This window comes from Propithecus coquereli, unplaced genomic scaffold (genome assembly GCF_000956105.1).
Source record: "Propithecus coquereli isolate 6110/MARCELLA unplaced genomic scaffold, Pcoq_1.0 Scaffold127, whole genome shotgun sequence".
In the NCBI taxonomy this organism is placed as follows: Eukaryota; Metazoa; Chordata; class Mammalia; order Primates; family Indriidae; genus Propithecus; species Propithecus coquereli.
In genome coordinates this window covers 4,712,462-4,736,222 of record NW_012136858.1, presented here as the reverse complement: position 1 = coordinate 4,736,222, position 23,761 = coordinate 4,712,462, and the positions used below count along the sequence as shown (strand labels likewise).

General features: G+C 34.5%; 1 protein-coding gene across 2 annotated transcripts in view; it reads right to left on the bottom strand.

Moving 5' to 3' along the window:
* Positions 1 to 23,761, bottom strand: part of ORC3 (origin recognition complex, subunit 3) — a 65,564-nt gene that overhangs the window by 27,153 nt on the left and 14,650 nt on the right. For both annotated transcript variants that reach the window (XM_012638226.1, XM_012638227.1), the window contains exons 6-12: positions 22,636 to 22,787; positions 21,182 to 21,315; positions 19,401 to 19,560; positions 18,099 to 18,212; positions 13,497 to 13,630; positions 12,962 to 13,025; positions 809 to 925 (exon numbers count right to left, since the gene is read on the bottom strand). In XM_012638226.1, coding sequence (XP_012493680.1) covers positions 809 to 925; positions 12,962 to 13,025; positions 13,497 to 13,630; positions 18,099 to 18,212; positions 19,401 to 19,560; positions 21,182 to 21,315; positions 22,636 to 22,787 — 875 coding nt within the window. The remainder of the gene's footprint in view (positions 1 to 808; positions 926 to 12,961; positions 13,026 to 13,496; positions 13,631 to 18,098; positions 18,213 to 19,400; positions 19,561 to 21,181; positions 21,316 to 22,635; positions 22,788 to 23,761) is intronic.

Sequence of the window (23,761 nt, the reverse complement as noted above, 5' to 3'; positions counted from 1 at the left end):
ACACTAAGTATATATAATACTAGTTTGGCAAAATCATATATGATCAACACATAAAAAAATTAATGTTATTAAAAACCGTTTTCTTTACATGACAATAGACTTGGCACATATCACATGATCAGGCCTTACAAGAACACAATTTATATAAAAGTAAAATAAGACTATACTGAGACTGGCTGATATCACTGGTCACTCTGCAATAAGAAAATGATTAAGTGAGAAAAGAGGCTCATTGAAGTCTCAATAGAAGAAATCACCTCATAAACAAGTCATTTGTACACACTGGTATTTGTTCTCCAAACTTTTAGTTAAGGATGTGAAGATTTAGGAATATAGAATTCTTCCATTAATATCTACTCTACAGATGGTTCGTAAGTTTACGGTACGATACAAAGGCCAGCTGATCATAATTTTTCAAGGAGCAGAAGTACTGCTTTTTTAACTGTTGGTGCAATGCAAGGTTAACCATTAAGCATTCTGAGATTGCCTTTTCCAGTTAATTAAGAGTAGAGAACCAGCTCTCTTAGTATAACTGACAAGGAAGTATTAAAGTAGGAAAGCTTAAATGCCTCAGCACAAATACACTGTAGGAGAAGCAACACCCATGGAATTCATGTGGCTGTAGCTGTGGCCATCAGACCTAAAAACATTGTTTCAATTATATGCGTACAGCTAGAATGGATTTAGATTGTGCTCTCCTAAGAACTGGATCCATTTCAAATTCTGATGCCTGAATGTTACAGAAATCAAAGCAAGAAAGTACTAATACTTCTACTTCACAGATTCCGAATGAAGAGGCTTTGGTTACCTGTCGACCCAGTGGGTACTTGGGAAGAGAAGAGGTGAACTTATGAAGACATCTCAAAACCAGGAAGTAATTTGTATGGTAAACATGCAGGTTTTCTAGTAATGATTGTGTTTCCTCCTAAAAAAATCACAGAACACATTATTTAATATGTAAGTCAGCTAATAAAAGAGCATAATAATAAAATCTACTTTATGGATATACATTAATATAATTTCTGGAAAAATGACAAGAGAGAAGATTCAGAATTACAAATCAACCTTCTTAATTCATGAAAATTTAAAATACACATAAAATCCAGGATAAAGCCTGGGTATTTTTCATTTAGTATTAAGTCTGGCGATATTTTACACACACCAGATTTAATACTGTAATTTTGTCTCCCAGTATCTCTAGCATTCCCACAATATACTGGCCACCCCCAAAATTATTATACAAATGTGCAAGAGAGCACCTTATTAGACGCCTGCCTGTGCCAATCACCTGGTTTGTGCCACAGTGAGGGAAGGTTCATTATCATCCATCTCACCAGCATCAGAAGAGTGAGAAGATCAACAGAGAGCACAGTACCAATCTAACAGTTGCTAAAGTTCTGCTTCTGATGTACACTTTTCCTATACAGTATTGCTAGAGTGTGTTTGAAGGGTAAGACAAGACTAGGGCAGAAACACGACAGGTGATTCTGATAAATCCCTGCCTTTTATTGAGAATCTCCAATACTGGTTTTATTCACTTTACCAATTAGGAAAAAAACAATGAAAAAGAGAAATCTGAAGCCAACAAGCTATAAAATTTAGAATATAGCAAGTATGATATGGTGGATAGTGTCTTAAGAAACCTATGGATAACTGATCTTACAAATCAGTTTCAAAAGGTTTTGTGGTGGGGGTAGGAGTATGGTTTTCCGAGCCTCCTGAAATAGTCTAGAAATGATTTTGAAACACTATATCCTATCAAGCATTTTTCAGGCCTTAATTCCTCTTATACTTGCTTACTTCTGTAACATTGTCTTAAAAGGCTTATGATCTGTGGCATTCTCTTCAAATTTTTTTCTCATCTAAGAAGTCAAAGGACTTTAAATACTGGGCTGTGTCTTTCTTTCGGTAAGGTCTTACAGATACCCATTATTTTTAGTGGTCAATCACACAATAATAAATACCTCAGATACCAATAAATTTAAGCAAATTTAACCTACATAAAGCAATAAATACATTTTTTCTAAATTCTGATTCACTTAGAAATCAATTCCTTGGTCAACAATCTATGGGTCATTACTTGAAAGCATAGGGCAAATGAAAGAAAAGCTTTTCATAACAAAATGTTTTTTCTTCCCATTATTTGAGATGATTGGTAATTTTAAAAATCTAGGTCTCCTATCACAACAAAAGTAGCCATAATCAAAGGGTAATCTAACCACTACTGGGAGAGTATACTTTAACTCTATTTTTATTGTAAGGTATAACATAGAGATTGCATAAAGCCATTACTTGATGTATTCTTAAATAGCTTTTAAACAGGGAGGATATTCTAAAAATGAAATCTATTACAGACTAATAATCATACTTCATGCTATTTGCACAATGTAGTTTCTTTTGCTTTGTGAAGTAATTGTATGTACAAGTAACTGGGTGTTGCAGTAGAACTGAGTATATTCACCGAATTTACTTGGATGAGGAGAGAAAAGAAACACTTAACACAGTATAAGGAACTATGCCCTGGAATAAATGTGAGATGAGGAATATGAACATGTTTTTCTCCCAGGGGTCTTAGTTCCTTCATACTTCTCACTGTGTGGTACATCCCTGTGCTGAGTAGAGTTTAGCATTTAAAAAATGTTTGGGGTGGTTGTTTTTTTCATACAACATGGCAGACTGCTTCATCTGATGCTCAAATGAGGACATGGAGGTCTGGTTCCAACATGGGAAAAATATGGCTATGGTAGACTTAATGAGAGAAGGTCTGCTGTACCTTTCTAAGAGATTTTTCAGAAGTAACTTTTTTTCTTTTATCCTCAGTCTACAGAACAGGAATCAGAAGTAATTTTGACCCTCCCACATCTTTGCCTTATGTGCTGACTTTAGAACCCGCTTAAGAAAGATTCCATTGTTATTGATATCTGTGTTCTTACCAGTTGCAACAGAAAACATCACAAATGATTACCATTTTCTTCTAAGTTCTCTATCTTACTAAGATACATATTTGCAAATATGTATCCGCTTTCACTTATCTAGGACAACAATTCCCAGTGCACTTTGTGGACACTATTTTATAACTTAAACCTGTAAAAGGTTTTGATGTATGAGAAAATTGCCTACTTAAGATGTTATAGCCGGATCACACTATTGCATATGTGAAAATAAAGCCTGTTGAAATGTAATCCTACTTCCCATTCAATTAATTTTTCCTTAGGCATATTTTCCGTACACTAGTCATAGCTGTCACCATTTTATTTCATAATTGTATTTAGAATGATTCTTTTCCATAGATACACTTTATCCAGTAATATGCATTATTTCTGAAAGAGATATGCTTTCTCTATTCTTTTTGTTTTTTTTTTTTTTTTTTTTTTTTTTTTTTTTTTGAGACAGAGTCTCACTGTGTTGCTCAGGCTAGAGTGCCGTGGCATCATCCTAGCTCACAGCAACCTCAAACTCCTGGGCTCAAGCGATCCTCCTGCCTCAGCCTCCCGAGTAGCTGGGACTACAGGCATGCACCACCATGCCCGGCTAATTTTTTCTATATATTTTTAGTTGTCCAATTAATTTCTTTCTATTTTTAGTAGAGACAGGTCTCGCTCTTGCTCAGGCTGGTTTCGAACTCCTGAGCTCAAACAATCCGCCCGCCTCGGCCTCCCAGAGTGCTAGGATTACAGGCGTGAGCCACCGCACCCAGCCTCTCTATTCTTTTTGAAACATGAAGAACTCTTGGTCTTTAATGATTTTTGATACAGATAGAGGAACAGAAATATTTCTCTGCTGTAAGAAAAAGAGAGCAAATACACAGCTGCCTCTTCACTGTTCCTCAAATATGGCAGACATGCTCCAACCTCAGGTCACTTTCACTTCTGTCTTAGAATTCTCTTCTTTGCCAAGCTCTGTAACTTCCTTTAGATCTTTCCTCAAAATTCACCTTCTCACAGTCAGGGCCTTATCTAACATATCAACTTCACTTCCCACACACATGGAATTTTATACTGCCCTTCTCTGCTTCATTGTTTTCTCTTTGGCACCGATCACTAATAGGTATTTTACTTTTATATCTTGTTTACTGTCTGTCTCCCTAATATGATGCAAGCTACGCGAAGGCAGGAGTTTTGTCTATTTTGTTCACTCTTTTATTCTCAGCACCTAGATTAATACCCGGCCCATACTAGGCTTGAAAACTATTGGTTGAATGAAGAAGTACATTAATGAATGAAGACCAAAACTCAGTCTCTCTTCTAAATAAGAGTAACCATTTTGTTGTCTCACTAGATGTGGCCTAGATTTCCTGATTTTTCAAAAGAAGACAGGATGGGTATGGTGACTCACACCTAAAATCCTAGCACTCTGAGAGGCCAAGGTGGGAGGGTTGCTTGAGCTCAAGAGTTCGAGGACAGCCTTTCCAAGAGCGAGACTCCGTCTCTAGTAGAGAAAAATTAGCCAGCATTAGCCAACCGCTCGGGAAGCTGAGGCAGGAGGATTGTTTGAGGCCAGGAGTTTGAGGTTGCAGTGAGCTACAATGACACGACTGCACTCTAGCCAGGGTGACAGAGTAAGGCCCTGTCTCAAAAAAACCCCACACTTATATTAGGTTGTGAGTTGTCACTCAATGTGCAATATATCCTCTTAAATCAGTCACCTTCAATCTAAGTCTTGTATTTATTCAAAAATCATTCATATATTATTGTTTATTTATATGACAGGGCCCCTATCATTATTGAGCTAGTGGTTTTCTTTGGAGGAGAAGTCAATATATATGTAAAACTTATATACAGAGGTAAATAAAAAATGGCTAGGCAGAATTACATCTGCCATATCGCTTTGCTTTTGCATTTATTTCTCTTTTACTTTCCATAGTATTTATCACTTTTGTGTCTAGAATTTCACGTATGGGGTGAACAGTGACCCCAAGAAGATTAAACAAAGCATGTAAAAACAACCGTAAATTTTTATAATTTCTTTTCAGTCAATTCACTGATCATTAAAAGCTGGTAAAAAAAAAAGACTATACTCAATTTTAGGATTAAGAGAGATCAGCTCCCTAAGAACACACCATTTTCTCATTTATCATTTTGCTATAACTAAGCCTTGTTTTTCTCATCAGAAAAAACTTTTGGCTGGCAGTATTTTTCAGACTTGACTTATTATATTACTGCTATCTAATAGAATGACAAATCATAGCTTTCTCCTAGCTCTTATGTGGCAAAAGTGCTAGTCTTTCATTTGTCTCTGCTTTTTTTTCCTCAGTATTCCTACTCCACCAGTTTAGATCAGGAGAAGCACCTGATGAAGGGTTTGGATTTAAATTATTAATTCCTGACATACTAGGCTAATGCCTAGCTGACTTGACCAAATTTGTTTTCCTTTTTCCTTCTCTTTTCTATTTATTGTTTTTTCTAAGAGATTTTCTCCCTCCTTTAGGTCTATCAAAAGTAACAGAAAGAGGTGGGGGCAAAAGTGAAAGGCAAGTCTCCATCAAACATGCTAATTTTGTGCCTTTTGTTTATGAATCACCATAATAAGCATACGAAATGGTGAAAAGAAGTCCCTGCTTTACCACTAACTTGCTCTGTGACCTAACGTATTTCACTTCCTTTTTTGTGCCTATAGTTTTTCATCTGGCAAATGAGGGCACTAAATCAGGTTATTTTCCTAATAATATATTACAGTTCTAAGAAGTTCAGTATTTATTTCCCCTTCTCAATGGATTTAAAAACTAGTTGGGGCCGGTTGCGGTGGCTCACGCCTGTAATCCTAGCACTCTGGGAGGCCGATGCGGGCGGATTGTTTGAGCTCAGGAGTTCGAAACCAGCCTGAGCAAGAGCGAGATCCCGTCTCTACCAAAAATAGAAAGAAATTAATTGGACAACTAAAAATATATAGAAAAAATTAGCCGGGCATGGTGGCGCATGCCTGTAGTCCCAGCTACTCGGGAGGCTGAGGCAGTAGGATTGCTTGAGCCCAGGAGTTTGAGGTTGCTGTGAGCTAGGCTGACACCACGGCACTCTAGCCCGGGCAACAAAGTGAGACTCTGTCTCAAAAAAAAAAAAAAACCTAGTTGGGCAAATAGGTATAGACATATGAAACTTAACGAGTCAGAATAATAAAACTTTAAATGTCACCTGTAAGACACTGAATCTAACTTTTCCACATAGCACAAAGATTTTTAGTATTTCATCAGTTGTACATGGCCTTCTAATGTCCCTCCCTAGCCTGAAGTTCCCAGTGATATCTCCTACAAATGTACATGGTTCAGTCAGCTGGATTTTTAAATTTAAAAGTACACTTTTAAAAAACTCATTCTTGAAGTTTATTAAATTCAAAGCTGGCATATAGTTTTGAAGCAGTATCTAAGAAACTAATAGGTCTATAATTTGGAGGGAGTTAAAGGTTTTTTAAAAAAATTTTTAGTCCAGTCAAAGGATAATTGAGCTGAATCATTTGTGTAGGTGGGAATTTAACAGATTAGTTCCACACTTAAGAAAATGAGGCAATGGGAAATAATAACAAATGCTTCCGTCTAGGGAGTCAGTCCAGTTTGGTAGTTCTCAAAGAGTTGTTTCCAGACTTATCAGAATCAGCATAATCAGAGACCTTGCTAGAAAGGCAAATTCTTGGGCCTCATGCCAGAGCTTTGAAATCAGAAACTCTGGAGATAAAGCCCAGAAATCGATGTTTTAACTAGCCCTCCAGGTACTTCTTACACACACTAAAATTTGAGAACTACTGGTTTAGTTCATCAAGGCAGAAAACAAGCATATTCTTAGGGTAAAACAGTCAAAACAAAGAGCGTAAATTTCTTTCGTGTATACATTGAAGTCTATCTCTTAGAAACCTGGCTATAGAAAATGGGTACAAAATGAGAAACTCTAATTGTAGGCATGTTTATACAACTATGTAACATAGAAATATATAGAGTATGTATAATGCATAATATATATAAAATGATACATTCATATTGCTATCTAAATTTTCTATGATAGCAGAAAAGTCATAACAGTAATATTTATTATTTGCATTTATGAAAGTTTTATTGTTATAATTGTTTTCAACTCACTTTCACTTGCTGAACAAACTCTGCTTGTCACTAACCCTATGAAGAAATCATACTAGAAATTAGTATCCTACTTTATATATAAGAAAATTGAACCTTAAATAGGTAAATGATTTTATTAAATACATATAGCTAATAAGTAGCTAGAGTTCAAATACAAGAATTGTGAGATCAAGATCAGAATTTTCCCCTATTACTGTGCAGTACATATAATTGATTGTGATGTGTTCTCACAAAACTATAGAAAGAGAAGCATTCAGATGTACAAAGAAGAACTGGTACTAAGCCTGCTGAAATTCTCTTAAAAGATCAAGGAGAGAATCCTTCCTAATTTATTCTATGAAGCCAGTATCACCCTGATACCAAAGCCAGTAAAGGATGCAAAAAGAAAACTATAGACCAATATACCTCATGAACATAGACGCAAAAATCCTCAATAAAATACCAGCAAACCGAATCCAATAGCACAACAAAAAGATAATTCACCATGATCAAGAGGGTTTTATCCCAGGGATGCAAGGATGGTTCAACATATGCAAGTCAGTAAATGTGATTCACCCTATAAATATAAAACCATATATCATCATCTCAACAGATACAGAACAAGCATTCAAAAAAATCCTGCATCTCTTCATGATAAAAAACCTTAACAAATTAGGAATAGAAGGAACATACCTCAAATTAATGAAAGCCACATATGACAAACCCACACCCAATATCACACTGAATAGGGAAAAGTTGAAAGCATTCCTTCTAAGAGCTGGAACAAGTTATTATACATGGATGCCCATTCTCATCACTCCTATTCAACATAGTAGTGGAAGTCCTAGCCACAGCAAACAGGCAAGAGAAAAAAACAAAGGACATCCAAATTGGAAAAGAGGAAGTCAAATTATCTGTTTGCTGATGTTTCTTATACTTAGAAAACCCTAAAGACTCCTCCAAAATATTCCTAGATTTGATAAATAAATTCAAGAAAGTCTCAGGTTACAAAATCAACATACATAAATCAGTAGCATTTATATACACCAATAATGACTGAACTGGGAACCAAACCAAGAACTCAACCCATTTACAACAGCTGCCAAAAAAATTTAAAATATCTAGGAATATACTTAACCAAGGAGGTGAAAGATCTCTACAAGGAGAACTATAAAACACCGATGAAAGAAATCATAGATGTGACACAAACAAATGGAAAAACATCCCATGCTCATGGATTAGAAGAATCAATATTGTTAAAATGACCATACTGCCCAAAGTAATCTACAGATTCAATGCAATTCCCTTCAAAATACCAAGGTCATTTTTAACAGAACTAGAAAAAACAATCCTAAAATTCATATGGAACAAAAAAAGAGACCATATACCAAAGCAAAAACAACAAAACTGGAGGTATCACATTAACCCAACTTCTAGTTATACTACAAGGCTATAGTAACCAAAATCGCATGGTACGGATATAAAAACAGACATAAAGATCAGTGGAACAGAATAGAGAGAACCCAGAAATAAAGCCATATACCTACAACCAACTGATCTTAGACAAAGCAGACAAAAATATACGCTGGGAAAAAGACACCCTATTCAATAAAAGGTGCTTGGAAATTGGACAGCCGTATGGAGAAAAATGAAGTTGGATCCTTATCTCTCACTATATTCAAAAATTAACTCAAGATAGATTAAAGACTTAAATGTAAGACCTGAAACCATAAAAAATCTAGAAGAAACCCTAGGAAAAACTCTTCTGTACATTGGCTCAGGAAATAAAATTATGACTAAGACTCCAAAAGCAATGTCAACAAAAACAAAAATGGGAAAATGGGACTTAAATTAAAAAGCTTCTACACAGCAAAAGAAATAATCAACAGAGTAAACAGACAACCTATAGAATGGGAGAAAATATTCGCAAATGATTCATCTGCCAAAGGACTAATATCCAGAATCTACAAGGAACTCAAACAACTCAGTAAGAAAAACAACCCCATTAAAAAGCGGGCAAAAGACATGAACTTTTTTTCAAAAGAAGACATGAATGGCCAATAAACATATGAAAAAATGCTCAACTTCATTAATCATCAGAGAAATGCAAATTAAAACCACAATGAGATACCTTCTTACTCTAGTCAGAATAGCCACTATTAAAAAGTCAAAACACAATATATGTTGATGTAGATACAGTGAAAAGGGAACATTGACATGCTTCATATGGGGATGTAAATTAGCACAACCCCTATGGAAAACATATGGAGATTTCTCAAAGAACTAAAAATAGACCTACCGTTTAATCTAGCAATCCCACTACTGGGTATCTACCCAAATGAAAAGAAGTCATTATATCAGAAAGATAACTGCACTTGTACATTTATTGCAGCAAAATTCACAATAGCAACGATATGGAATCAACTTAAGTGTCCACCAATTGATGAGTGAATAAAGAAAACGTGGTGTACATGTATACCATGGAATACTACTTAGCCATAAAAAAGAATGAAATGTCTTTTGTAGCAATTTGGATGGAACTTCACTTATTGTAAGTGAAGTAACTCAGAAACAGAAAATCAAATACCACATATTCTCTCTTATAAGTGGGAGGTAAACTATGAGTATGCATAGTCCTACTGAGTGGAATAACAGACACTAGAGACTCCAAATATGCTAGGGTAGGAATGGGTGAGGGATGAAAAATTACCTACTGGGTACAATGTACATTATTCAGGTGATGGGTACACTAAAAGCCTAGACCTCACTGCTATACAATATATTCATGTAACAAAATTGTATTTGTACTCATTAAATATATTGAAAGTTTAAAAAAAGGAAAAAAAGAGAAAGAAAACAGTTTATGATTATGATGTATCAGGGTTTGAGAAAGCATACTCAAATTTGCCTTTTATTGCTGGATTTCTCTACTTGCCCTATTAGGGCCCAATGGGAGAAAGAAACATGTTCTAATAACATGTTCTCAATATTTACTTAGAAGCATGTTTCTCTGTCAAACTCTTCCATTCATTGAAAGAAAACAGTTTATGATGCCTCTTAAAGAAAGCATGCTGGCTGGGTATAGTGGCTCACACTTGTAATCCCAGCACTTTGGGAGGCCAAGGCAGGAGGATAACTTGAGTCCAGTAGTTTGAAAGCAGCCTGAGCAACATAGTGAGACTCCGCCTCTACAAAAAGTAAAAAATATTAGTGGGGCATGGTGGTGTGCACCTGTAGTCCCACCTACTCAGGAGGCTGAGCCAGGAAGATTGCTTGAGCCCAGGAATTTGAGGTTACAGTGAGCTATAATTGGGCCACTGTACTGCAGCCTGAGCAACAGAGTGAGATCCTGTCTCTTAAAAAAAAAACAAAAAAAATTTAATTAAAAAAACAAGAAAAAGAAAGCATGCTTACATTTGCTATTATTACTAGATTTCTCTATTTGGCACACTAGGGCCCAGTGGAGAAATAAACATGTTCTATTAATAATAAGATACTAAAGGTTAGCTTAGAAAAGTGTTTCTTTGTAAAACACTTTCACTCACTGAAAGAAAACAACTTACGATGAATCTTTAGGAAACCATGCTTACAATTTGCCTTTTATTGCTAGATTACTCTCCCTGGCCTACTAGGGCCCAGTGGAAAAATTAACATGTTCTAATAACATTAAAAAAACAGAGAAGCATTGTAATTATAATGAGAATAAAATATTAAAATTAATTTTTTCATAGATATCTTCTGTCCTTTAAAATTAGTAGGTAGCCATACAGGTAACTTTTTCAGGTTAAGGGTACAAACCTTTTTGCTCCTTCATAATTTTCACTGTGTAAGTCTCAAAAAAATATGCCCTTAAATGACAAAATATGCAATCCTAAAGTTAATATAGCAAAGATAATAACAAACAGGGCTCACAGTGCAACAAGTATAGTATAAATAAATGCTTCAAAAACATACAAAAAGTGACTGAAAAGCAGAGATAAATGTCAGGTTATTTCTATAAAAGACTAACCTAGACATCTCTTTGTCATCTCAATGGTTAAAAGTACTCTAAAAAAAATCTATTCCTGGCATCTGAAAATACACTCTCACAGAAAGGTCTAGCAGGAAATGCACTTTGCAACTAGCTGACTCAGCAGAGAGCTAATCTAGCTAATCTTAAAAGACTCAGTAAACATGCACACATTCTTTCCCACTGGTTCTTAAATTTCCTCTCTATCAAAATAACCTGCATTGGGGTCTGAGAATCTCCCATACTGCTCTGAAATGGTTACAGAGATTAAAATGCTTACTGAACCCGATCTAGAAGTAATTTTATATTACGGTCCAGTATGGATTCTGCATTAGAAACAATGTCTAATAAAAGCCATTCTCAATATTTTTTGAGAATTTACAGTGGAGGTAAATTAGTGTTTAGAATTATACAGAATATATGCCCTCTAGAATTTCATATTTTTAAAAATACTTTTAATTTTTCAAATTGATACATAATTGTCCATATTTTGGGGGTACAGAATCTAACAATTTTTGTTCAAAATTTGAAAATAGCATGTATAAGCAAAACTCACATTTAGCACTAGAGCTTACCTTAAATCTCATCTTAATTTTACTACAATTTCCTAACAACTTTTCCCTAAAACAGGAATGAGGAGTAAGAAAATAAATGACATTTCGTGATGTCCATCAGTTTAAGGGATTTATTAAAAAAAAATGAAGGTACATACATTCAATAAAATGCTATGCCACTCTTCAGTACTAATATGGAATGATTTCCAAGATTAAGTACAAAACAAAATGAGGTACGGAATAGTGTGTATACTTATCTTCTGTAAGAAGGGGGAACGCCCAAAATATATATAATTACTTGTATATATGGAGACCATCCTTAGAATGATACGTAAGAAACTAGTATCACTGACTGTATACAGGGAGGGGAAGTGGGTAGTTGGAAGAGAGAGATGAAAGGAAGCCTTTTTTTTTCCCACTGTATATTATCTTTGCCTTTTGAATTATGTACCATGTCCAAGTATTATTTAAGAGAAAAAAAACTGTGTCCAAGTATTACTTAAGAGAAAAAAACTGTCCCTTCTTTCGATATTCTCTATGTTATATGGCTAACACATTATTTTCTAAGCTCATTACTTCTTTCCTGGCATTATATTATCAATATATGATGATATTTCTTCAAATCTAATCAATACCCACCTAGCAGTTGGTACCTAAGCTGCCTGACTTCTATATGCTTTTAGTTATGACAGCCTTTAAAATGAGATTGCCTGCATATTCCAAAACTGCTATGTGGAAAGAGATACATATAGCAGATCTCTATAGACCTAAAAGTGCTTTTTTTTTTTTTGAGACAGAATCTCACTCTGTTCCCCAGGCTAGAGTGCAATGGCGTCATCATAGGTCACTGTAGCCTTCAACTCCTGTGTTGAAGCTATCCTCCCGCCTCAGCCTCCTGAGTAGCTGAGATTACAGGCACACACCACCACGCCCAGCTAATTTTTTCTATTTTTGGTAGAGACAGGGTCTTGCTATGTTGCTCAGGCTGGTCTCAAACTCCTGGCTTCAAATGATCCTATAGCCTTGGCCTCCCAAAGTGCTAGGATTACAGGTGTGAGCCACTGCATCTGGCCAAAAAAAGTGCTTTTAAAATAGACCACAATAGAAACTAGGTGTTCTAGTTAATATTTTTTTCCTGATTTAAAACAAAGTCTTATATTATAGAGCTGAGGTTTTGTGTCATTTTTAATACTCACATTCTTGACTCTCAAGACCCAGTACTTCATTATGCAAATATTAAGATGTACAGATGTTTTATAAAATCAACTTGTTAAATGTTATATACATATTCTTTTTCATGAAGGAAAATATTAATAAAGAGAATGAAACTCAAATAAACACATTCACATTTCCTACCTTCAAATATTTCTCATTGGTCAATAGTGCAACTTGCTTTTCTGAAGTTTGATTTTCCACGTACCTAAAATTTTACCATCCCATACACAGAAAGAGAAAATTAAGCATTGTACATATTTAAATAGCATACTGGGAAAAAGAACTACCTAGATTGGTGGCCACATTTTTTCATTTCATCTCAAAAATAAATGCAAGATGACAGTCATGGTTTAATGGTAATTTTTAACTCCTTCAAGCAGTTGTACTTCATAGTTTACAGGTCTAATCATAAAGGACAGAAACCCCATAAATAGAAAATGTTATTTCTAAAAAGTAACTCCAAAGAACTTGCAAATTATGTCCCTTTGTAAAAATATTTTTCTTTATGCCAAGTTTTCAAATTCAACAAAGAAAATCCCACAATTAAAATTTATTTGTTTATTTAAAGGTTATCATGCCTTTCCCCACTTCAGAAATAAATAGATCTGAGATCCCTTATTTTGTCCGAAATTCTAGAATAAGATGTGTTAAATATATACTTCTTTTTTTTTTTTACCTCCTAAATGATGGAAGACGTCGAATGTTTTCACATTGATTATCTGATAAAAAATTTATTCTTCTCTTGGCTTCTGGGAGATTACAGCACAGGACACTTAGGGGTTGGGAAAAGAAATGCTCTAATAGAGAGAGCTGAAAGAAACGTGAAGATTAAATATATTTATTATATTTTGGCAGTAAATTTTTTGCCTTATTTGCTCAATTTTAAGGTGTTTTTTTTTAAAGAACAGAAGTATTTATGGCACTAATATATTTAATAATGTCACAATAACACTGTAAAAACACATAAATGGCTATATAACTCATATTTTAAGGCTACAATTTTGTGGACAAGGTCAGAAAATGGCAATCTCTGAAATACAAACTAAAAGAAACTAATATAAACAGATAGATTAGCTATCTGAAGAAGCAACTCACAATAATTATAAATGTGGTGAGGATGGGACTGAGCTGTGACCTAAGGTGCCCCAGTACTTATAAGAAAATATTAATACCAATCTAAAATCAGGGTAAAAACTGGTCTGTTACAATAAATAAAAATGCTACAATGGTAGAAGTCATGCCTACTGATTAAAAAGAATAATGAAAATTTATCTTTTCAAATTCAGTTGTTTTTCCATGAAGGAAAATATGGTAGAGTATCTGGTAGATACCATATTCTAATAATAGAATGCCGTGGGCTCCAGAGTAGAGGCGAGGATGATATTTTCCAGATTTTAACATAACTTGCAAGATATAACTCATGGGACTATCCAAATGTTTATTATTCTGATTCTAAGCAACCTTCAGCATAACCAGTTCGGTTTTTTCAGATACCCTAATACTGGAAAGATGGTTTCTTAGATAGTACAGAAAACATATTCTGGTCACTACAAAATAACATCCCCATCACAAATTAATAAATTAGCATACTATGTTATACAGGTATTTGGTTGACATGAATCAGCAATCTTGAGCTTGATCCTTCCTGGGTGAACTGATAATGAATTTTTGAGCCTACAGAGCTGAGGATCAGATACCCGATGCTAGAGGAAATCCTCCAAAATAGTCCAATCTTTAAGGCTGGAAGGCAAAAGGCCAGCCTAACTTAGAAACACGTACAAAGTAGAAAGCAACTGTTGATGTTAAGTGCTACATTATTTTTGCACATATTGACATAATTTTGTTTCTTATCTTTTCCAATTTATGAAAGTGACAGTATTTATTCCAATGTTAACACTACTTTTTAGACATGAGAAAAATAAAAACCAAACAGGATAAGGGACTTGCTGGAGAAGAGAATGGGAGTAAGTCACATTAGTTATAGTAGAGCTATAAACAGAATAAGAATGTATTATTACTCAACTATTTTATTCAAGTGTTTTTTCAATATCTGGATTAATAAGTTGGTTAACAATATATCCACCTAATGAAGGAAAGACTCATTAAACATACAGAATGATTATATGCCCTGTTGTACCTCCTATAGAAATCAGGGCTTAAAAATACTTTCTGTTGATGACTAGCAAAACTGGGCTGGGTATGTTGTTGGCTCACGCCTGTAATCCTAGCACTTTGGGAGGCTGAGATGGGACGACTGCTGAGTCCAGAAGTTCTAGACCAGCCTGAGCAATACAGCAAGACGCCATCTCTATAAAAAACAGAAAAATTAGCTGGGCATGGTGGTGCACACCTGTATAGTCCCAGCTACTCAAGAGGTTGGGGAAGGAGGATCACTTGAGCCCAGGAGTTTGAGGTTGCAGTGAGTTATGACCACACTACTGCACTCTAGCCTGGGCAATAGAGCAAGACACTGTGACAAAAGAAGAAAGAAGAAAGAAAAAGAAAAAAAAAGAAGAAAAAGAAAAAGAGAAAAAGAAGAAGAAGAAGAAAAAGAAAAAGAAAAAAGAAAAAAAGAAAAGAGAAAAGAGAAAGGAAGGAAGGAGGAAAGGAAAGGAAAGGAAAGGAAAGGACAGGACAGGACAGGACAGGACAGGACAGGACAGGAAAGGAAAGGAAAGGAAAGGAAAGGAAAGGAAAAGGAAAAGGAAAAGGAAAAGGAAAGGAGGAAAAGAAAGAGGGGGAAGGGAAAGGGAGAGGAGGGGAGAGGAAGGGAGGGGAGGGAGAAAGAAAACTGGGCAAAAGGGGTCTAAAGACTCTGGCCATGTATTAGTGGTGTGACCTTGCCCAGACTACTTAACCCTAAATCTCAATTTCTTCATGTACAAAACTGAGGATAATGATATACATTAATAAAACAATATAAATATTTTATTAAAGTGCTAAACACACAGGAGGTGCTTAGTAAATTATCGGGAACCTATAAAATCATCTAATCTAATCCCCTATTTTACAGATAAGAAATCTGAGACACAGAGAGATTAAGTAATGTGGTTAATAACCATTTCTTGACTCACTTTCTCAAGGTTTTTGTGACTACAGTTTATATTCCCCAAAATTCTTTTTTTCCCTTTCAGTAGTACTCCATTTTCTATTAGCTGTCATGTTTTTACTCTTCTTTTCTATTGCTCACTCTTACGTGTCAGCTTGCCTAGGTTGCTACCCTTAGCCTTTGCTCACTCCTGGGTTATGCTTCATCCTCATCACATGACTTTAACCATCACCTTTTAATGATAAATACTAAATATCTCTTTCCAGTCCAAATCTTTACATGTACATAGCATGTAAGCCTGAGCATCAAATCTTTATATCCAACATACCCTTAAGTTAACCAGATATAAAAAGAAACTCATCCTTTTCTCAAAACAAACTTGCTTTTCTCTCTGCATTAACATGTACACTTAATAAATGGTTCCAACCTCCAATCCATCTGCCAAGCTAGAGTCTGTGTCACCTCGCTCCTCTCTTACACATGCCATCATCCACTTAGTCACCATGTTTTGTGGATTTGATCTCATCCTCTAGTTTGTTTGCCCCCTCTCTAGTTCCACTATCATTATCTTAGTTTAGGTCCTTGTCACAGCTTGTCTTGATTACTGTTATAGCATTCGAATAGACCTTTCTCTACTGTCACCTTCGCCTGAAATGCTTTCCAATTTTGACCATGTTAGCTCCTGTTCCTTAGGATATACTTCTGTTCTCCTATGGAATCTCAAGGCATTTTTCTTTCATAGCATTGACTACTCAGAACTGTAATTGTGGGTTTACTCTTCTGTCTCCTTCACTAGACAATGAGCAATTTGAAGGCAGAGATTTCCTTTTCTGCTGTATCCCCAGGGCTCAGCATAGTACTCGGTTCAGAGTAAGCTCTTGTTAAATATTTAACAGGAGCAAATAAGTGAAGGAATGAAATGAAGTGGGTAAGAGAAATAATTTAAAAAGTTATATCTCAGTATCACTTAAGTTCACACATTGCTAAGGAAAAAAATGTTTTCTTTCTTTAAAATACTCTTTTTAAAAAGTCGAAGGTGGAAGAAAAAGGATACATATTAGCCATGAGAAACCACTACAGTGTATTATGTGGTGGAAGAATACATGTGAGAAATAATTTATACTCTTCAAAGCACTATACAAAGATGAAGTATCAAATTGAACTTTTGTACTAAAGTTTACTAATATATAGGTTTTAATGAACTAGACAACTGGTATGTGTTCACGACTACACTTGCTAAGATAATTAAGTAGTTGCCAAGAGAAGAAAATAATACGAACTTTTAAACAACTAAAGAATGGAGACCTTTTTTAGATTAGGACAGAAACTATGAAGCTAAATTGCTGAATTAGCTTCTGGCAATTCATGCAATCCTAGTGAAAATAAATTCCCAATATATAAGAATAAATATAAATGTATAAATGAATAAACACACACACACACACACACAAATACATATATGTGCAGGGGAGATCAAATGGCAGCCTGCAATTTATATTTTGTTTTGTTTCATTTTTTGTTTTTTGAGACAGGGTCTCACTATTTCACCCAGGTTAGAGTGCAGGGGCCTCATCATCGCTCACTGCAACCACAAACTATTGAGTTCAAGCGATCCTCCTGCCTCAGCCTCCCAAGTAGCTAGAACTACAGGCATGAACCATCACGCCCGGCTAATTTTTCTATTTTTTGTAGAGACAAGGTCTCACTCTTGCTTAGGCTGGTCTCGAACTCCTGAGCTCAAGCAGTCCTCCTGCCTCAGCCTCCCAGAGTGCTAGGATTACAGGCATGAGCCACCAAGCCCAGTCTGCAACTTATTTTTGTATGGTCCAGGAACTAAAAAGCTGCAGCAGCAACCACATGTAGCATGCAAAGTTGAAAATATTTAATATCTGGCCCTTTACAGAAGTTTGCAGACCCTTCATATGTAACATTTCCTACATGGAAAGTCCTTAAGCTTTCATCAGATTAAAAAAAACAAAACAGTCTCTTCTTCTTATGCCCAAAGTGCTTAAGAATCACTGGAATGGAGAGAGGTCTTCTTCCATTATTGATATCCTAATTAACGTATTCTCTACATTTTACTGCAAGGTAACAATGGAATGGTAGAACCTAGAATAAAATACCTTGAATAGGCATTTAAAAGGTTTTATCATACTAAATAGTCTGAAATAACATGGAAATTATTTAGAATCAGCTTGTGAATTTTTAAACCCATTAGTGTATTCTTACCTGAAGTCCTTTTATAAAGTTTTGAATTGAGAAATCATGATACAAAAAGATGTTGGTCAGAACCTGTAACACTTTTTCACTTATTTTAAAGGGAAACTGAGTTGTAAGAAGTAGCTGAAAGAGATTAAGGTGGGGGAGATACTCCTTGTTAGTCTTCATTCTTCATAAATATGAAGCATAAAGAATGATACAAAGACACAGTAACTATGAAAGCTGTAATAGTAACTAGTTCTTTTTTTAGGTCAAGTAACAAGAAAAATTTTAAGTAAATTCATATAATAACAACAAAAAGAAGCTATTCATTCTACATCTTCAGAACCAAAGATGTCCACCATCCTCCATCCAATTCGTAATTTTTAAAAATACTGCCTATTAGCTATATAATCCTTTTTCTCCCACCAGAAGCCACTGAAGAAGCTACAGGCTTTGGCAATTCTTGTTACCAGGTGAGATTTCTTTTTCCAATTTAAATTTTCTTTTTCTGATTCAAATTAATGAACAGTAACACATTCTACGTTGAATAAAATGCATTTTAACAGATATCTATTTTTAAAACATAGAATAGCTGAATTTGTATTATTTGGCTAATTTTCAAGGGCCTATAGTGGTGTTTTACAACTGAAAAAGAAGTCATATTAGGCTTCTTAAACAGAAGTATTGTTGCAGAAGGTCAACTGAATTTGGCTATAACTAAGCAAATTGAAATACTGTAGCTGGACATCACCTTTATGGGAGAAAAAACGGTATAGAAGTGCCTAGTAAATAAGCAGGCAGGTTGTCATTATTTTACCTCATAAAAGCAGCATAAACTATGTCTTAAAGGAACTGAGTCTAGAACAATTTGGGGAAGGTTAATACTAAAGAATCATAGTTCAATTTATTTTAGTATTTGTTGTCAAGAGCAGCATGACAGGAAAGAGTCCATTGAAAACTTCAAATCATTTTATATAAAATGTAAGAGTCAAAACATATTTTACTAGGAAGTCAACAAATTCTGTAAAAATTTATTTTAAAAACCTATTATTTTCCATTGAATAAAGATACATAGATATAAGTATATAGACAGATATGATCGTTCTTTACATAAAGCTTACATTTTATCTGAAGAGGAAATGTTATACAAAGTCCCTATAAAACTATAAAACACTATAAAATTATTAAATAAAAATATTAAATCATGTGAAGGAATATATTCAATATTACTCTGAGAGATGCAGAGATTTATCATTAACATTTATATTTACAATTCTATTCTTGGCAGTTTTCTTTTCATCTTATTTCACTGGTAAAACTTTTTTTTACCTTATCGAGTACCGTAGTCAGGTGCTCCTTGCAAGACAAAGATTGGAACAGTTCTATACACAATAAAGATGATACTGCATGAGAAAGCAACCGGTGGATGATAATAGGAGATGTGGCAATTCCAAAAATTAGTATTAGTGGAAATTCATGTAGATGTTGACTAGTTTTCAAAGACAGATATAAAAGTAGAATTTCTTTAGCAAATATATTTCATATTTCAAGATAAAACAAACTTTATATTAATGACTACTTTATAAGATACTGCTAAGTATTAATAGTGTCATTTCAAATACTAAAATTTTCTAGGTCATTCATTTTTCTTCTGTTAAAGTATCACAGAAATAGTTATTTTGCAGGCATTCTAGGTATGAAATCAATCTGTTAATGGATCCTCTCATTTTATAAATAAGAACACAGACGTCCAGAAAGGTCAAGTGCCTCTCCCTAAGGTTATACTATCTCAAGTGTTAGAAACCATTCAATTTAATCTCTCACCCAAAGTTAGAGCCCTGCCTACAGTTGTTATCACAGTTGGACCACCCAGCCTATGTTTTAAGAGTTCAGTGACATAAAGCTCATTAATTTTCAAAGTAACTTATTCTATTTATGGACATTTCTAACATATATTATGTTACCAGCCATAACAACCACAAGAGTTAATGGACATTAAAAAATGTTATATCCCTTTCTCAAATTCTTACCTCAAACATACTGAATAGGATTTATTTTTAGCATCATCAGGATGAACACAAATGACTTTCACAGACTAAAACAGTACTATTTTTGAGGGCTATTGCAGGTCATACCCCTCTGTATCATGGATAATGATTTTGCTTGCTCTCTCCCATTAGCTACTGCTTTTCAGTATTCTAGCTATATGCAGTTCTACCTTCAGAGGAATAAAGTGCCTGGACTGTCTTACTGTTGTAGGTGGTTCTTCTTTACTTTTGATGGCTAAAGTAGTCACAAGTCTGAGCTCCTAAAAAGTACAGCTTTTATGTCACTATTTTGTACTGTGTGCTTTTCCAGCATGGTAAGCAATTCAATGCCATGCATTAAGAAAAGTACTAGGATGTAGAATTCTTAGAGTCAGGGGGAAAAGAAGACACTATCAAAGTAGGAATTTTAAGTGTGCTAGTAAATTATAACACAATATTTACAGCTTTAGACAAATGTAGCCATAACTATTAAGACAAGTTAACATATAGAAGAGGCCAAAATAAATTCTATCCTAAAAAATATACCATGGGAAATGCATGTCACTCGATTTTAAAATAGGTTAACTTCAATTCTGAGTTTCACATGATTGCCTTGAAGATCCTAGGAGATCATGAAAGTAGTTTCTCACTAGAAATATTACATAAACATAACATAATGTTATTTAGAAAACATTCTTGCTCAGTAAAGCTATATGCAACTCGAAGCCTCAGAGGACAGAAAGGTATCAGAAAATAAGACCTGATAAAAATCCCAACCTGTAGTAGTTTACCCATTTAATGGGCAAATAAGAGACAAAAAACCTTGGTGAGATAAACCACATTTTATACTACCTTACCATGTTAATTTAAAACTGGCTAAGTTTGTCTTTGACTCTCACTCTTGGGTCAAAAAGCAAATGGACACTCTGTTAAGAGGTCTTTGAACATTGAATTATTAAGCATTTTGAAATCACTTTGATTTCTACCCAGTTAGTATTAAAATAAAGATTATGCTTTTTAAGTTAAAAGTTATGTCTTCTTAACAGAGAATTTTGCATAAAACCCAGGAGATAAGCCATCTACCTGCTGATAATTATGAAGTCTTGGAGTACTTTTGTGGTGAAGCTTTCCATATCCTTTAAGATAAGCACCACAGGAGGAGACTGCCATTGGCTAGTAGTAGTCCTCTTTTTGCTTGGCATTTTTGGGTCTGTCTTCTTTTAAGCCATTGTGAAAAGAAGGAGTTAAAAGTAAGCTTTACCACCCAAATAATGCTACAACACCACATGTTGACATAGCTCCCTTTACATTTCACCATAACATTGTTTTTTATTTTTCCTACATAATAAACAGAAACTCATTCCAACAGTCACTAGCAGACTCTTTCTGTGTCTGACATGGGAATAATAACCAAGAAGAAAAACATTCAGAAAAATCTATAATTCATATGAAATATTTATGTTTTCTGCTGAGAAAATAATAGGAAAAACATGGGAAGAAGAGGAAATTTTCTACAAAATTGGTTTTTCTGTTGGTAGAAAGTGATATTTTGCTTTGCTTTAAGGTAAGAACTAGTATTTTTCATTAAAAAACACAATGAATAGCACTACTTGTTACTCTACTACTGTGGAAATTCAAGCTTGAAAAGGACTCTAAATATCATCTGGTCCCAATTCAATCTTGTAAAGATATCTGACACAAATTGCAGGTAGCTTTTGATTTCTATAAAATCTTAAACTGTGGATCAAATGAAGGTATTATGGTAAGCATTAGACCAAGTTTAGCCCCTATATAAAGCAAAATGAAACTTCATTTTGATGACTTTAGCAAAAATGTTGATTGGAACATGTCACCATATTATTTTTTCCCATACTGTCTGGCTACACAGCATCAAAAACTAAGCCTGTGGTTTTATGATGCAGTTACCCAATGAATCACCTAGGTTACTCATTCTTACCATATACTGTCATGGTAGAATGGAACTTCTTTTTATTTGTCTGTTTGTTGAATATACTTTACTTACACTGATTCCCTAAAAAAATCTAAACATGAAACAAATGAGATTTAAAAAAAAAAAACATATTATTTTTTAAAAATAACTTTTAAAATAATATTAAAAAAGTATTATTCTTCATAAAACTAAGTTGACAGTGGGTATTAACAGCATGGTTCTATTGCACAAAAGCAAATATTGAGGAACCCAAGAGATAACATATTAAAGTTATACTCATTGTCACAGAGAATCTGCAACAGAACTGACTCGTGATATTCTGTTTTTGTCACTTGATGACCTTCTCCCACAAATAAAACGTCCCTGTAAAAAACTAAGCACTTACCAGGAATTAGGCTCCATATTAATAAAAGAATGCTTTTAAATTCTAGTAGTATTAGAAAAAATAAATAGCTGTTATTAAATTAACACCTAGTGCTGCATAAGCATATCCTTATTAGAACAAAACAGTCCAAGTCTAATATAATTCCAAGCCCGATCAATCATATATCAATTTCCTGGGAGAAAACCATTGATTTACATTTACCTGTGTGACAGTCATATACCAACTGCAAAGTGAATCCATTGAATAATGTGTCTTTTTCTGGGTGACCCGAACACTTTCCTCCTCTTTAGATTTTATATCTACACAGCAGTCCATCAACTGTGAGAAAAACTTTTGCAAAAAATGTTTCATATCTGCAGAATATAAAAACAAAGCTTATTTCCTCTTAAAACAAAATTAAAGCTCCTGAAACTTCCTGATTAGTATATTACATTATCTGAGTAGCATGTGTTTTTCTATACTTACCAACAATATAACTTTTTTTTTTTGAGACAGAGTCTCCCTCTGTTGCCCGGGCTAGAGTGCCGTGGCATCAGCCTAGCTCACAGCGAGCTCAAACTCCTGGGCTCAAGCGATCCTCCTGCCTCAGCCTCCTGAGTAGCTGGGACTACAGGCATGCACCACCATGCCTGGCTAATTTTTTTCTATATATTTTTAGTTGTCCAGCTAATTTCTTTCTATTTTTTTTTTCAGTAGAGATGGGGTCTCACTCTTGCTCAGGCTGGTCTCCAACTCCTGAACTCAAATGATCTGCCCACCTCGGCCTCCCAGAGTGCTAGGATTACAGGCGCGAGCCACTGCACCCAATCTATAACTTTTAATATATTAACTATTAATGGTTCTTAGTACTCTCTTCTTAATATTTACATTTCATTAATTGAGAATAACACTAGACTGGAGTTTATAAACCATGTAAGTTTAGGTGTATTATCTATAATAAAAGGGCTATATAAGTAAATGTGTAAACATAAAAACTATAAATTATTTTGGGGATATGTATTTAAATTACATTAGACAACAAAAGATTATCAAGGTCCCCTCAAAAAAAATAAGTGTTACTATATGAATTATTTTACTGATTATAAATCTTTAATATAGTCATTTTTGAAGATGCCTTTGGGGCTTTTACTTAATTCCCAACAGTTTATGCATATGAAATTAATATAAGCATGTAAAACTCTTATATGAGTCCAAATCCAAATTTTACTATATTTGTGTGCATACTCTTTATAATTTAATAGCTTCAGACCCTCAAGATTAGCTCCTTTACTAGCATAGTGGCTTTTCCAAGTAGGACAATATGGTAATTTATAGCTATAAACATGAG